The sequence below is a fragment of the Corvus kubaryi genome, unplaced genomic scaffold, assembly GCF_017639235.1.
Source record: "Corvus kubaryi isolate FWS band 111438036 unplaced genomic scaffold, C.kubaryi_AGA036_p1.0 split3-73, whole genome shotgun sequence".
Taxonomy (NCBI): domain Eukaryota; kingdom Metazoa; phylum Chordata; class Aves; order Passeriformes; family Corvidae; genus Corvus; species Corvus kubaryi.
In genome coordinates, this window is record NW_024582091.1 from 38,615,103 (window position 1) to 38,629,261 (window position 14,159).

The 14,159-nt window shown below is 37.3% G+C and overlaps 1 protein-coding gene across 1 annotated transcript in view; it reads left to right on the forward strand.

The window, feature by feature from the left end:
- ESR1 (estrogen receptor 1) overlaps positions 1-14,159 on the forward strand; it is a 163,186-nt gene that overhangs the window by 124,803 nt on the left and 24,224 nt on the right. Inside the window, 1 exon segment of the mRNA XM_042016491.1 lies at positions 12,054-12,192. Coding sequence (XP_041872425.1) covers positions 12,054-12,192 — 139 coding nt within the window.

Consider the following 14,159-nt stretch of genomic DNA (forward strand, 5'->3'; position numbering starts at 1 on the left):
AAGAAAGATGAAAACTACCACTTTTTTTATAAGTTAGAAAAATTATCAAATTATAACTCCAGGGAAAAATTTTTGGATTTTAAGTTACATATTTTTCTTCTAATCTTTAATTTCTCCTATTGAACTTTTGACAAGACATTACAGTGATTTTTTTTTTTTTTTTTTTTTTTTTAATGTAGTGGGATTCCATGCAATTTTCCAGTCCTGTCAAAGGATGAAAAATAGAGTTTATAGGTCTGGTCATTTTGGATGAGCTTGTACACTGTTCCAAAGCTTTTCCAGATGTCTCCATTAGAATTGTGTAAATAGTTTCTTTGTTTCATGGCAGATACAAACAGTAAAAAATAAACATTCTCACTTCATACAAAATGAAATTTTTTAAACTATCTGCTAGATAATAACCGTTTTGGGTGAAATGAATTTTTTTTCAATGTGAAAGAGTAGACTTCAATAAAATTTCAAATATTTTGGGCACCTGTTTAAAAAAAAAATCAAGACAATTTTGGGAAGAAGGGTCATGTATTTCCTAGAAGTTTAGGTACATTTTTCAATGCTGAGTAGGAATAGGTGCCTGGTAGAGTGCTGAAAACTAAGATGAGGCACTGACAAGGACGCCATATTTCCAGATAGAAACCAGCCTCTTTTATTTGTTTGTTTTCATTTTGTGAAATCTGACGTGTTACCCAGAGGGTTTTAAACATGTCAGCCTGTCACTTCCTAATGTAAAATGCTCTGTCAGAGTGCTCCCAACCTCAGTCCCTGAGCTCTGGCCTCAGTATGTATCTCAGCAGGCAGTATGGGAGCTTGAGTTAAGGTCACTGTTCTCCAAGTGCAACACCTGTGTTTTGTGTGCACACCTGAGCCCGCTCCATGAAATGTGGGACAGTTTCCTGAGGGTGCCTTGGGTTTGATACCCACTGAAGAAGAGTCCAAGGAGAGGGGTTTAAGACAGTGATGTGTTTTGTGGAAACATATTGCTTGATAACTTACTAGGTCTCCCTGGACAAGGAAATTAATATGAATTGCCAGCTGCATTCCAGTGTCTTGCTTTCCCTGCAAAGTATTCCTTTGCTCTGTCTTATGGTGACACTCCCACACGGCTGCTGAAATAGTCTTCTTGTAGTGGTTAAAGGAAATTGCTGCAATTAATTTTGCTGTCTTTCTTCTCTTTGATGTATCCCTACAATTTCCTGGATAATTTTTCAGAGATTGGGTTCTGTTCAAAACCAGTCATGTAGGGGTGAAAGGAATAGGAGGAAAAAGAACCATTTAGTGTTTCATTTATATGTGCTTGTGTTTTTTGTTTTGATGTAGGTACCAGGCAATGTAATGGATGCTAAAGTACACATATATACAGCTTCTGTTACTCACATATAAGTACAATTGACAGAATAATACTTCTTCAAAAGTGAACAATCTGAAGGAATATAATGGATGCAGGTGCATTAGTCAAGCTAGTTTTATATCCTAGTGACTATAAAGAATGACCAGACCATGAACTCTTAAGTTAGACTTATTTCTTGGGTGCAGCACATTATGTTCTGAGCAATTTCTATATGTGGTCTTGAAGCGGTTTTAATTTTCTAGTTCGCTACAAACTTGACATTTTCCCCCTCTTTCATTGGGTTGCAAAATAATCCTCTTTTCTGTTAATTCCAGATGCTCCAATGAATGTTAATTGGTTCAGTGGTGAGCACAGTAGTGGGAGAGATTGAAGAAAAAAGCTTAGTGCCTTGTTCACTGGATTTTATGAATGAAGGGGAGCGCATAGCCCTCCCAATTTCATCATGTGAAAGTTTTTGCAGTCAAAAAAAGTGTTACATTTAAAAAGTGACATTTCTAAAGCCTCCAGACATGGGCAGAGATTGAAACAGTGAAACTTTAGCTCTTGAATAATTAAACAGAATTATTGGAAATAAAAGTGTAAAACCAGGATTTTAGGGAAAGTCAGAAAGAATAGGGTTAATCCTTAATTTCAGTTTATATAACTTAATGTGAGTTTAGAAGAGTGGCTGAAACTGGCCATTGGTTGTGTTATCTTGCAAATCTAATTTTATCTCTTTTTTAAAATGTTCTTGATTGTGTTATGATTACCTTTAGGTCTTTCATGTAGCTCTTATAATTAAAGGAACAAAAAGGATAAGAAATGTAACAATGGAGATATTTTTACACCCTAACATTTGTGGCGAAATTGAGATGCAGAACAGTAGAATGAGCTGCCTGTGGTACAGTAGGTCTCCAGCCTCCCTTTAACCTGGTTTTGTTCACTTGCCATCCCTATACTGTCCCTGCTATGACCATTCGACCGTGTGGCATTGCCTTTATCCACCCTGAGGTTTTCCAGAGCCTCTTCTCTAGCAAGGTCTGTCTCCCGGTGCCACAGTGAAGGCCAGGCATGCGATGCTGCTCAAGCCAGCTCCCGTCAGGGCTCCATGTGAACCACCCTCTGGCTTGCTGCTCTCACTGACACCATTAGGGTACTGCACCATCCAAAGTGCCTTTGCCAGCTAGAGTGCTTATAAAAGTAGTAAGAGGATGTAGTAAAAGCATGTAGGTGCACTCTGCAAAAGAGGAAAACAACTGGGAAGTCTTTGATCTTTAGTTTTAAAATTCTCCTCCAGTAATTGTATATTGAAACAACTGAAACCTTGCAGGGGCATGCTGGGGTCATTTAAAAACCTCTGAAAGTCTACCTCAGTCTGCCTCCTTTTTCCCCCCTCCAGTGATTATATGTTTGCTTGAAAACTGTGGTTTCTTAAAGAGATTGCTCAAAGAGTGATTGCTTAATGAGATCTTTTGCCTCAAATGATTTTTTTCTGACAGCACAAAAACATCAGTTGCATTTGGTTTAGGTTGTGATTGGAGCGTAGCCTGGTACTTTAGTAAGGAGGTCAAACAAATGCTGAAAACCTCATACTGTCTTGGATGCAACTGAACAGACAAAAAAAATCCCAGTCATGCTGGATGTTACCTCAAGTCTTAGGGCAGATTTACACAAAGTGTAAACTCTCAGAGGTGGTTGGTGCTCCCTAACTGCCCATCAGTCGCTTTCATGCTCCTCCTTCTTGACAGGTTGTTTCATCAATTATCTGAGCGCTTAAACCAGCAGAAGAGACCAGCAGTGTGACAGCCCTAGTTGGGTGGGGAAGGGGAGGAGGGGAAAGAATGAAGTAGAGAGGACAGCTTGTATTTATGAGTCTGTCTTTTGAGTTCGTAAAAGTCAGTTAAGAATGCATAACCAGCCCCAGAAATTATTTTAGCTCCATCTGCTTTTGATGGAAAACATTTTGCATAGCTGTGACCTCTTACAAAAATGACAAATCCCCCAAAAATCCCTCCAAACTACTTGCAACTGGCCTGAGTACTGGTATAAGTTTAATATAATGTAATTAACTGTTGCAGAGACAATAAATAAAAGATGTATTACCTCATACCCTCTACTTTAGTCAGCAGCTAATAAATTTTGAGTAGTGTCTTTCTTCACCTGTCCAGGGAAAAACTCAGAGGACAACCTTCAAAGAAAAGCCTTCACATGTAGCTGATGGGTGTTCCTACACTCAAAATCACAGGGAACAGCTGCTGCTGTTCCATTCCCAATACACAGACAGTGTTCTGTGGTTTTTATTTGCAAGCCTGAACTTCCTGACAAATGGCACAGCTCTCAGTGGTAAAAGAACCATGAAGTAACATCTTAGTGTTGTCAAAGCGTACCCTGTGTCTCAGACATCTGGATTACAGTCCAGGAAGGAATTACCATTAACATGCCTTAAATAACTGTTCTATAGTGCTGCAAGAATTTTTCATTTAATACTGAACATCACTTTTTATTGATTAGTTGAAGAGCTTATTTTCTGTACAGAAAATATATGTACATCTCCCTTCTTGCTTTACAAGTATGATAAGCTTTCACTTGCAAACTGGCAGGCAGCCTTCACTTAAAATAATCTTATCCAGTAGTTGTCATTATAATTATTATTAGCAGATTTGTTCTTATTTCAGTAACTTTTAAAACTGCTTGTTAAGAGGGTGAGGAAAACTTAGGCCTAAGATTTGTTTTGTACAGGTTGTTACCTTGCCTAGATTAGTGAGACTGATTAAAGTTAATGCTTGTGCACTTCCCTGCATCCTGCTTTTCTGCTCACATTCTGAACACTTTTCCCCCCAAATCTAGTTTCGCAAAGCTTTTTTTCCTTTTTATCTATGAGAAAAGTTCAGTTGCTTCTGGTTTTTTTACCTTTACTGAACTTTCACTTGAGCTCAAGGAGTCTTCAACTCAAAGGTTTTCGTGGTTGAAAGGATGACAGAATGTGCTGAAACACCTCTGTCCTAATCCTGCCTCCTCCTGGATGAGGCACTTAACCTCCCTGTGTTCTATCTATAAAATACATTTAATAATACTTAATGGTTTTACTGCCCTTTGGAAATGTAAAGTGCTATGTGAGTGCCGATTACTTTTATTATGTTCCCTGATGGAAGGCCTCAATGTATTTGTGTTAAATGGTTACTGCTAATGCACTTTCTGGAATAATCTTTGGTTAACAAAGTGAAAGAGTTGCAAAAAAACCCCCCTGTGTTTAAGTCAAGACTCACACAGTGCAGGTGTGAGAAAGTCAGGACTTGGCAGCACTTTGCTTCTTCACTGGGTATGTTTGTGTCCTGACTCAGGGATGGGCTTGAGCCACAACATTACCCAGCCTGTCTTCTCTCCAAGGAGGAAGTCTTGAGCTTTGGACACACAGCCTGACCATCCACCAGCAAAGGACAGATCTTCAGGCAGTCAAATAAATCCTGCAGAATAATTTGCTTGTGCTGCTTTTTAGAGAGAACTTGCTGTCCCGAAAACTCACAGGAGCACTTCACAGCTAAGGGCTGGCTCTCATGCTGGGTGTTCCTGCAGACCCCCTGGCAGTGCATGGTCCATCTCTCTAGGAGCATTGCCAGCCAAGCTGGTGTTGTGCTGGGGAATTCTCATGTTTCTCTCAGGCAAGGCATCAGTATTTCCTAAAAATGTGGCAAGAGTTTGTCAAGAGAAGAGAATGTATGTCTGACCAGTGGCAACTGTCTCTCACTACCTCTGAAGTGTTTCCATGGCCCTAAATTCTAGTTTTGCTTGGTGCAAAGTATTGCTTTGAGTAGATCAACTTTACTTGCCTAACTTATTTACAAGCTCGCTCTGGCATAGGAAACTTGAAATAGGACAGTATTTAATGTATCTGATGTAGGCAGCATGCTCTTGGTCGTAGTTTACACTGGTGTGTACCTGAGGAGGGAGAGAGAGGTTCCTGTACTGAACAAGGAATTGGCTACTTGACCAGGAGTGGCCTCAGGAACTTTTTAGACTTCTCATTCTGAAAAGATATGGACTGGACAGGTTTGAAAAAGCATGTACTTTTTGTCCAAGCAGAAGGCATTGAGTGAAGTCATGACAACTTCATGTATTCCTGGAAAGGAGCTGAAACAGTTCTCATTTACCTGAGAAATGCATTTCAGAATCATCACAGTGCAACTTCTAAGTGGAGGCAGAGCAGATCAGCTCCTAGAAATGGGATCTGAAATAAAAGCGACAAATGTGACATCCCTGCAGCATCCTGTTCTGGGGACAGTGTCAGGTAGGGAGTTTGGCTGGATGGTTTAATTGCCAAACTGTTAGGTAGTTTTCCTAAGGCCAGGTCGGGGAGGATGGAAACACTAGAGGTGAAGAGCAAAAGCTTGCTTGATCGTGACTTTCAGTATGAATACAGACTGTGAAAGCAGGACCTCATCATCCTTCTGACTTCTAGGGTTTTGCCCAAAACCCCAAACTTTTCTAACCTGTATTAAGTTTATGCCTGTAAATTGTAATTTTTATTTTTCAGAAAGAAGTTTAAAACCATTAGAGCTGAAAATGGCAAAATGAGAATTATAATTTTCAAAAGGAACTAACAGTAATTAAGAGCAGATGCTGTTCTCTTTGATCGCAAGAAATTTAATTTCTGACAGACTGTTTACACTCAGACGAGACAGTGTGTAAGCTTGCATTGGTGTGCTGCTATATTATAATTATACAGGCAGCAAAAATAGAGAATTGTGAAAGAGCAGACAAAGTACTTAGAGGCTCTTAAAACTGTGCCACTTGCTTTGTGCTTGCCTTTCAGATTTCCTCCCAGGAACTTAGTAAATTGTAGTTAATTTTTTTCTGACCACACTTACAGAAACAAAAGCAATATCCTTTTAAAAAAATGAAATAACAAGACTACCCTTCTAGCAAAATATTTGGATTGAAGATGTTGAGGTTTAGAGATCTTTGATCTTTGGTTTTCAAAATAAGTCTTGCTTTAAAACACTGGTGTTGTCTAAACAATTAAACCAATATGTCCATGTCATACTGTGAGTGCCCTCAGGAGGGAAAACTTAATAGAAGTGTCTTAAAATTTTTGTCTGAAGATCTGTGGAAAGAATTAGGAATAAGTAGCTTTATAGAAATAGCTGTGTAAATACTGAGGCTCAAGGAAAACAGTGTTTGTGGTTCTCTGATTCACTTGGCCTCAGAATTTGTTTTGCTCTGCTGTTGTTGTGTATGGACAAGGCTATAGTCAAGGTGTGGGTTTTAGCCACCTCTTAACTAAGAGGTTTCAGGGCTCAGCCTTAAAGGTTGAAGGGGCTGAGTGATCTGTGCAATTTCAGAACAGAGTATCATCTTATGTGCTGGATAAATGCATAGATGCAGTCTCACCACTCTGTTTGAAGTGGAGAGGTTGGATACCAAGCTCGTGGCATTAAAACAGGCTCAGATTTCACCACTTGATCAAACAGTGGTGACTGAGGTATTGGTCCTTCAATGTGCTTTAGGTTAGGAGGAACAGATGTTTTTCCTCTCTATGGCTGTTTTTTTGGGAACAGAACTTGCCATAGGAATTATTTTGCTGTTTGCCTTTCATCTACCTGGATATTTTTCTCTATACAAGCCTCTCTCTTTTGTTCCTTTATTGGATGGTTGCTAGCAAGTAGGTGGCAGCACCTACTGCTACTTTCCTGCTGTCTTTGCCAACCTAATTAGCATTCTGTTCCAAATGTGGTCTATTAGATGACTGTCACATGACTGAGATAATGTATTGATTTGCAAACAACAGCCTCTTTCAGTGGTTGTTGCCACATTTCAAAACACCGAATGAAGATAGAAAAAGCAATGGTCTGTCTGGACACATTTAAGACACAAAATGTAGGAGCGTTCTGATTTCCCACAACTTTTTCGTGTTGTTCAAGATCCTGGTTTTTTGCCATAGGAAGTATTACAAAAACTTCTGTTGCTATTAAGTTAAATACATAGCACACAAGCTGACAGGACGTTTAAGACTTTAGTGTTCAACATATTCATAAGTTTGCTGGAAAAAAAGGGTGTGGATAATAGCGTTAAAAATTATGGATGTTACTAAGTTGAATAATGTGATGAAGATAAGGGCAGACTGAAACAGTCTGAAGTCCTGGTTGCACTGTCTGTAAAAGAACATAGTTGAACGGGAAAATGATCCAAGAAGGACAATATTGTTTCAAAGCTGAACAGAATAACTTTCATCTGAGGAGTGACTGAATATACTAAAATTGCTTGGAAAAGAGAAGTGAGATGACCTAGGGAATGATGTAATCTTCCAATAAAATAATTAGATGTATCAAGTGAAAATCAGAGAGATTTTTTTTTCAGAACAACAGAAGATTGTTATTTACATAGTGTTAACTGAGAGTGTGAAACTTCTTACTGGAGAGTACTGCTCCAGAGTATATAAAACATACCAGAACTGCATTAAATGCCTAAGTCAGTTCAGAAAGCACCTGGAGAAACTTAGAGGGGAAAATGTTAAGGGACATCAGTCACAAAAAGACCATTTCCAGCAAGACTGAGCTACACACCTCTGGAACATGAGGAAACCTCCTGTAGAAGCATGTTTCTCCTGCTATATGCTTTGCCATAAACATCTGGTATCAATTGCTGTTGTAAATGGGATACTTTGATAGATGGAGCTTTGCTATTGTTGTAAAACTATTTATTGCTTTTACTTTACTTTCCTTCAAAGCATCTGGAGACAGAGTCATTCTTTATGACATGATAATGTTTATTTTCTTGCAGAAATTGGCTGACATTCATCTTTTAGGTACACATCATGGTAATTAGGATATATAGTATAAACATATAGGTTGGATTAGAGTTGGATCAGATGTAAAAAAGAAGGGTTTATTTATAATTTGTTTTCACCTTTACTCAACTGATTTTGAGCAGTCTGGAAACCCTGTAGTTGTGTCTTATTAGGAGGAACTGCAACATTATGATAATGATCCTCAATGTTATTAAGTGCCCAGTGGAGGACTTACTGTTGAAGGATTGAATCTGCAATGACACTGGATATTGGGTCTCAGAGAATGGTAATTGCTATGGAAATTGTTTCTCATAAAACAGGTAGCTACTTATTTGGTCAAAAGTCACTGAGGCAAATGATGAATTTATTAGTTTCAAAATGATTGGTAAAATCTGACACAAATATATACACATATGTATACATGTGTTGGTAGTGGTTATTTCAGAGAAGTGAAGGGTGCACAATGTATGTTACATTAGCAATAAATGAAAATCATCTGAGCTTTATGTTGTTCCTTACTGTAATCAAACAACTTAGGGCATAAACCAATTTTCTCAAGCCTGTGTGCTTTACTGAATACCATTTCCAGTAGTCCTTGTGTTGCTCAAATTCCTAGGTTACAGAGATTTACTCTGAATATCATTCTGGCTTTTCAGAAGTTCAGATTTCCTTATTCATACAAGAATTTGTGGAACATTTTTTTGTGTTCGTTGTTTGCAATCACTTGGAAACGCTGTTAACTTACCTGTGTTTGAAAAACAAGGAATGGTCTAGGCATGGCTTTTGTTCTCTAAGCATCTTTCTCCTGCTGAACATATGATATATGTTGGATAGAATGGACTAGTGGCAATCTAGGTTATTGATATTGATTGATATAAGTTCATGAAATTGGTCAGTCTGGTATATGGAGTGAGATGTAGGTTATATCCAAACTGCAACTAATTAATTTATCAACACTGAAGTGAATATCTTTCTTCTTCCTTGAAGCACGGTAATCAAAAATTTAGAATTAAAAAATACTTTGTGAATAATTTTCAAAACTTTCCAACATTAAAGGAGTACTGAAATTTGAGAATTATGTGCACAACTACACATAATTTCAGCAACACTAATGTGCAGCATGCTCTACATGATGGACTGACTAATGATTTATTCATAATTTAATTTAACCTTCTGTAACATTATTCTGAATTAACTTGCTTGAATAAGAGTATGTCTTAAAAAAATCGCTAAATCTTGATTAATGTTTCAAATGAGAGAAAATTCAAGGAAATTTAATGTGATGCTTAGATAATGACTATTCTTGTTAACAAAGCCCCCTAATTTGCAGTCTGACTTGGAGCTGCTTTAGCTTCCAGCATGGGCTTCTCTCTGTTATGTCATTATCCTTTGTAATGTTTTACATTACTCTTTTTCTCTGGATATTTATCCATTGCAGTCCTTTAACCCCTCTAGACTATTTAGCTTCCCAAAGAGTAACTAAATTTCTCTTATTCCTCACCAGAGGGCATATTTTTCAGTGCTTCATTCATTTTGACCTTTCTGTACCATTCAGTCTAACTTCTCATCCCACTTGCAGGATGGTTATCAGATTCGTGTAACACCAAGGTAACTCAACTTTCTTACACTCTCAGAGTTTCCCTGGCTTTTTATAAAGTTCATTGTCTTCATTAGATGTTTCCCACATGCCAACAGAACATCTGAACTATGACTTCTGTTTTTTCTGTGTCATCATTAAAAATTATCTATGGTAAAGAAGTAAACTGTATGTCCTTCCTTAAGAAATACTTCAGTTCAGTTCATTACCCTTTTCCCATACTGAAATGTGAAATTTAAAGTATTTTCATTCAGTTAATGTGTTGCATGCTTTTACAGCATCAAATATCTTATGGAACCTTGTTTCATCAAATCTATTATTTTATAGAACCATCAAATTATTTGGGTTGGAAGGGACCTAGAGACCACCTAGTTCCAGCCCCCTTGCAGCAGGCAGAGACACCTTCCACTAGACCAGCTTGTTCAAAATCCCTTCCATCCTGGCACTGAGCACTTCCAGGGATGGGTATCCACAGCTTTTCTGGGCAGGACATTTAGTTTTACCAGCTAAACTAACTAGCTAGTTTTATCAACAGCAAGATAATAAATTTACAGTGCCACCTAAAAAGCCATCAAGGCAATTATTATGTATTATCATTTTAAGGAAATACTTAATAGGAAACCTGGTGTTTATTATTTGTTCTCCATATACAGACATTTTCTTTCTGCCAATTATGTTCTTGAGTGCTGTAACCAATGCTTTGTAGTTAAGAATGTTGCTCTTTTAAGTTTCAGCTCTATTGTTCAAGCTGCTTGGTGACTCAGGCAAGTGCCATTTCATCAGTCTTTGAAGTCTGAAAATAATTTTATGTACTTGGTAATAAAGGAAAAATACAGAAAAAAGCAATTATTTCTTTCCTCTATTGTTAATACTTCCATAAAAACAACAGGTATTGCAACTGCCTAAATTCACTTCCAATGATTGATAGGTGGGTTTTATTTCAAACATGTCAAAGCTGTTTCCTTTTCTTGGATGATTTCTTATCACTAGATTGCTTAGCTCTCTCAGATATTTTTAAAAATAATTATATCCACAACTGTTTTACCAAACTTAACAATATTTTCTCAGTTATTATGAACTGTATTTTCTTTATTCTCTACCTCTTTCTTATTTGAAAAATGTATTTCCTAGCACAACATTTAACTTTTAAAATATGTGCCTTTTTTCTTCCTTTTTCTCAAGATAATACTTAAGTGTATGTCATGTATATTCCTCAAAACTGACTCAGTATATATCTGTAGAGAGGACACAACAGAAGGAAAATCCCAGTCATTTTAGGGCTGGTAAGGTAGTTTACCACGTAACCTGTATTCTGAATATTAGTATAAATCATTACAATTACCAAAAAATTATGGCAAGTTTCAATAATGTGTTTCACTTGTAACACTGAGCAAAAGAGAAATAAGATCTGTTTTAAGGCATCATCTGCACATTGTGTTTTAAGAAGTTCATTCTAATTTCAAAGAATAACTTATGCAAGATCTAATAAATTGTATTATGCAATCTCCACTTTGGTTATATTTTTGGATTGAAAATAACATTTTTGAAAAGTGAGAATTCAAAACAGAGAATAATTCAATCTGTTGCGTGAAATGAACACAGGAAGGACCACTGTGGTTATGGTTTCATATCTACCTTCATCATTATTCTTTGTTTTTCATTTTTTGTAGTATTGTTATAAGCCATCTCTTATTTTGCATTAGTTGTTTCTAGTGTTTAAATACAAAGTACTTCCTTCCTCCATGTTCTGTAGTCCAGTAGGAATACAAACAGGTGTTTCATCAGTGAACTCTGATTGTGCAAAGATAAGCATTTGCTCCCTAGTTTATATGAAATGCTCTGTTGGTCCCTCTTCCATACAGGTACTGCACTTGCAGTATGGTGAATTGTCCTTGAGTCTGTAAAACAGCATTCCACCAAGAGAATTGGCCTGGGGCTAGCTGATTAGAGCTGTCAATTCATTTTGTAGCAGGGATTTTTCCATTTCGCCTCCACCTCACCCCAGGCCGTGTGGCGCTGGAGCAGACAGATCCCTTTCTGCAGCGTGCACCTGGATTCCCAGGCCCCTGGCAACAGGTGTGGGGATGGAGGTGCTGTCCAGGCTCTTGCCTTTATTTTCGGGTAGGGTACAGCCAGCACAAAAGCAGTAGGCTAGAAAGTTCTGACTGTTCTTTAGCATGGAACCCCAGTGGACAAAACTCAGCCCAAAATATAAAGAGAACAAATGTCTGTTTTATTGTTCTTTTTGATTATCCGGCTCTAATTCACTTTTTAACGTAGTTCTCTGAATAATGTTGTTCCACTTACAAAACTGGAGTGTTTTTACTGTCTTCTATTTATTTTTTCAGGTTTTGTGGATTTAACACTCCATGATCAGGTTCATCTACTGGAATGTGCCTGGTTAGAGATATTGATGATCGGCTTAGTCTGGCGCTCCATGGAACACCCAGGAAAGCTTTTGTTTGCACCTAACCTGTTGCTGGACAGGTCAGTCTGCATGTTGCTGTGAATTATTTAAGTTAATTTATTTCTACTTAATTTTTAGATTAATTTCAGATTAATTTTTAGCTCATGATATCATCTCGTTACTACAGTTTGACAGTCCTTCGTATGTCAAGCAGGCTTATAGTAGGTGAGACTGGAAAACAAACTCTAAAAAACCTAGAAATGCTCAGGAATTTGATACTGGTCATTTATTAGACAAGTAACACATCTGAAATTCATCTGCTGCTTGAAGTACTTTCTTTCAAAGGCAGCAGTAAATTTCTCTTACAATCTGTACTGTTTGTTGCAGAAGTAATTTAGATTAAAAACTGAACACTACTAATTTAATTCAGATAATTATTTTTGTTTATTTAAAATCCTCCTAGTTTTTCTTAGTTAGAATGAATTTTTGTTTATTTAAAATCCTCCTAGTTTTTCTTAGTTAGAATGAATTTATCCAAGCAGCCAGCCAAATTTTTTGGAAGAAAATCCTCAGGGAATCTCAATCACAATCTTATTTATTTATAGAGAATATATTAAGTTTGGGGGGTTTCTTTCCTCGTGAAAAGTGGAGGCAAATATGTCAAACACATACTTGCTTCCTTCACTAAGCCTTTTTTTTAGCCAGTCTTGCTAATATGCTAAGTATTTCTGAGAGAGAAAAATATGCATCTCTGCCATACAACAATATCCTGGATTTCAGCTGGCAGTCTTCGCAATAAAAGCAGGAAGACTGATAATTTAAAACATATTTTATACTATCTTAATGTAAACTCAAGGTCTCTTTTTCCTAGTCATGGGAAGAATTTCATGACAAATTTCAGTTAAAGTTTTCAGGAAAAGTTGCTTAAGGTGGGGTCACCTTAGCTATTGGTGGTCCTCTTAGCTGAAGACTACTGCCCACATAACAGAGTTGTCAGGGAGAGCTGCTGTGTGCGCACCAGTCACTTCAGGGCAGAGTTTGGCAACTTCCTCTAAACTGGAAGTGGCAGAAGAGCCGAGCTGAGATGGAGCGAGGCAGCTGAGAGCTGGGCAAGCTCTGACTTCATCACGTAGCTGCAGGGGCAGAGGGGTGGCAACAGAAAGTCAAGGGCAGTGCCTTCAGCTACTGCAGCCACCAGCTGTGTAAATTAATCAAAATTCTTATTAGCAGAGAAATGTCTTATGATCAACGTGCTCTGTTGACTGTGGGGTACCAAGTTTTTATGGTTGCATTCGTGCAGTGTTAATCCTTTGATTCCCTGCCTTCTATTTGCAAAAAGAAACCCCTAGGATTTACTTCTAGCATTTTAGTAAAATACAAATGATAATGCCTAACAGGGTAAAATATAATATTTCATAGTAATAGAGAAATATTTATTGCCTTGGGAAAAACCCTATTCCACTTGTGTAAGCATATGATCTGTGAGCTGTGGAACTGGATAAGTATAAAATACATTCTCATTTTATGTACAGAAAATATGTTTGTCTAAATTTAAGTATAGTCTTCACAAAAACCCACAACAGTTTTAAAATTATTTTAAGTGAACAGAAGAACTAAAATTTACTATGCTAGGAAAGTAAATATAGTATTTCATTGAAAACTACTATAAATTGCAATATAGCTTTTAAAGACCAAGCCACCTGTTCCACATTACATAATTCAGGTTGTGCGAAAAAATTGAAAACTGAAGAGCAGAGATAGCCAGATGATATTTTTTCCTGATCTTAGCTAAAAAAATAAACAAACAAAGAGCTAGGGAAACACTTGAAATTTTGGTCTTCCTCAACTTGAAATCCCATGCTCTGAGTAAAATGGAGTTTGAGCAGTTGATTCACACAATTTTAAGCCAACTGTTGGATTAAAAGAAACAATTGCATGCGACTAGAACCACGTATTATGTTAGGGCCGTTTGTTTTCTGAGTTTTAATCAAGCCTGGAAAAGTGTAGATCTAATACATCTTCTAATTTTCAAATAATAAACATTTGT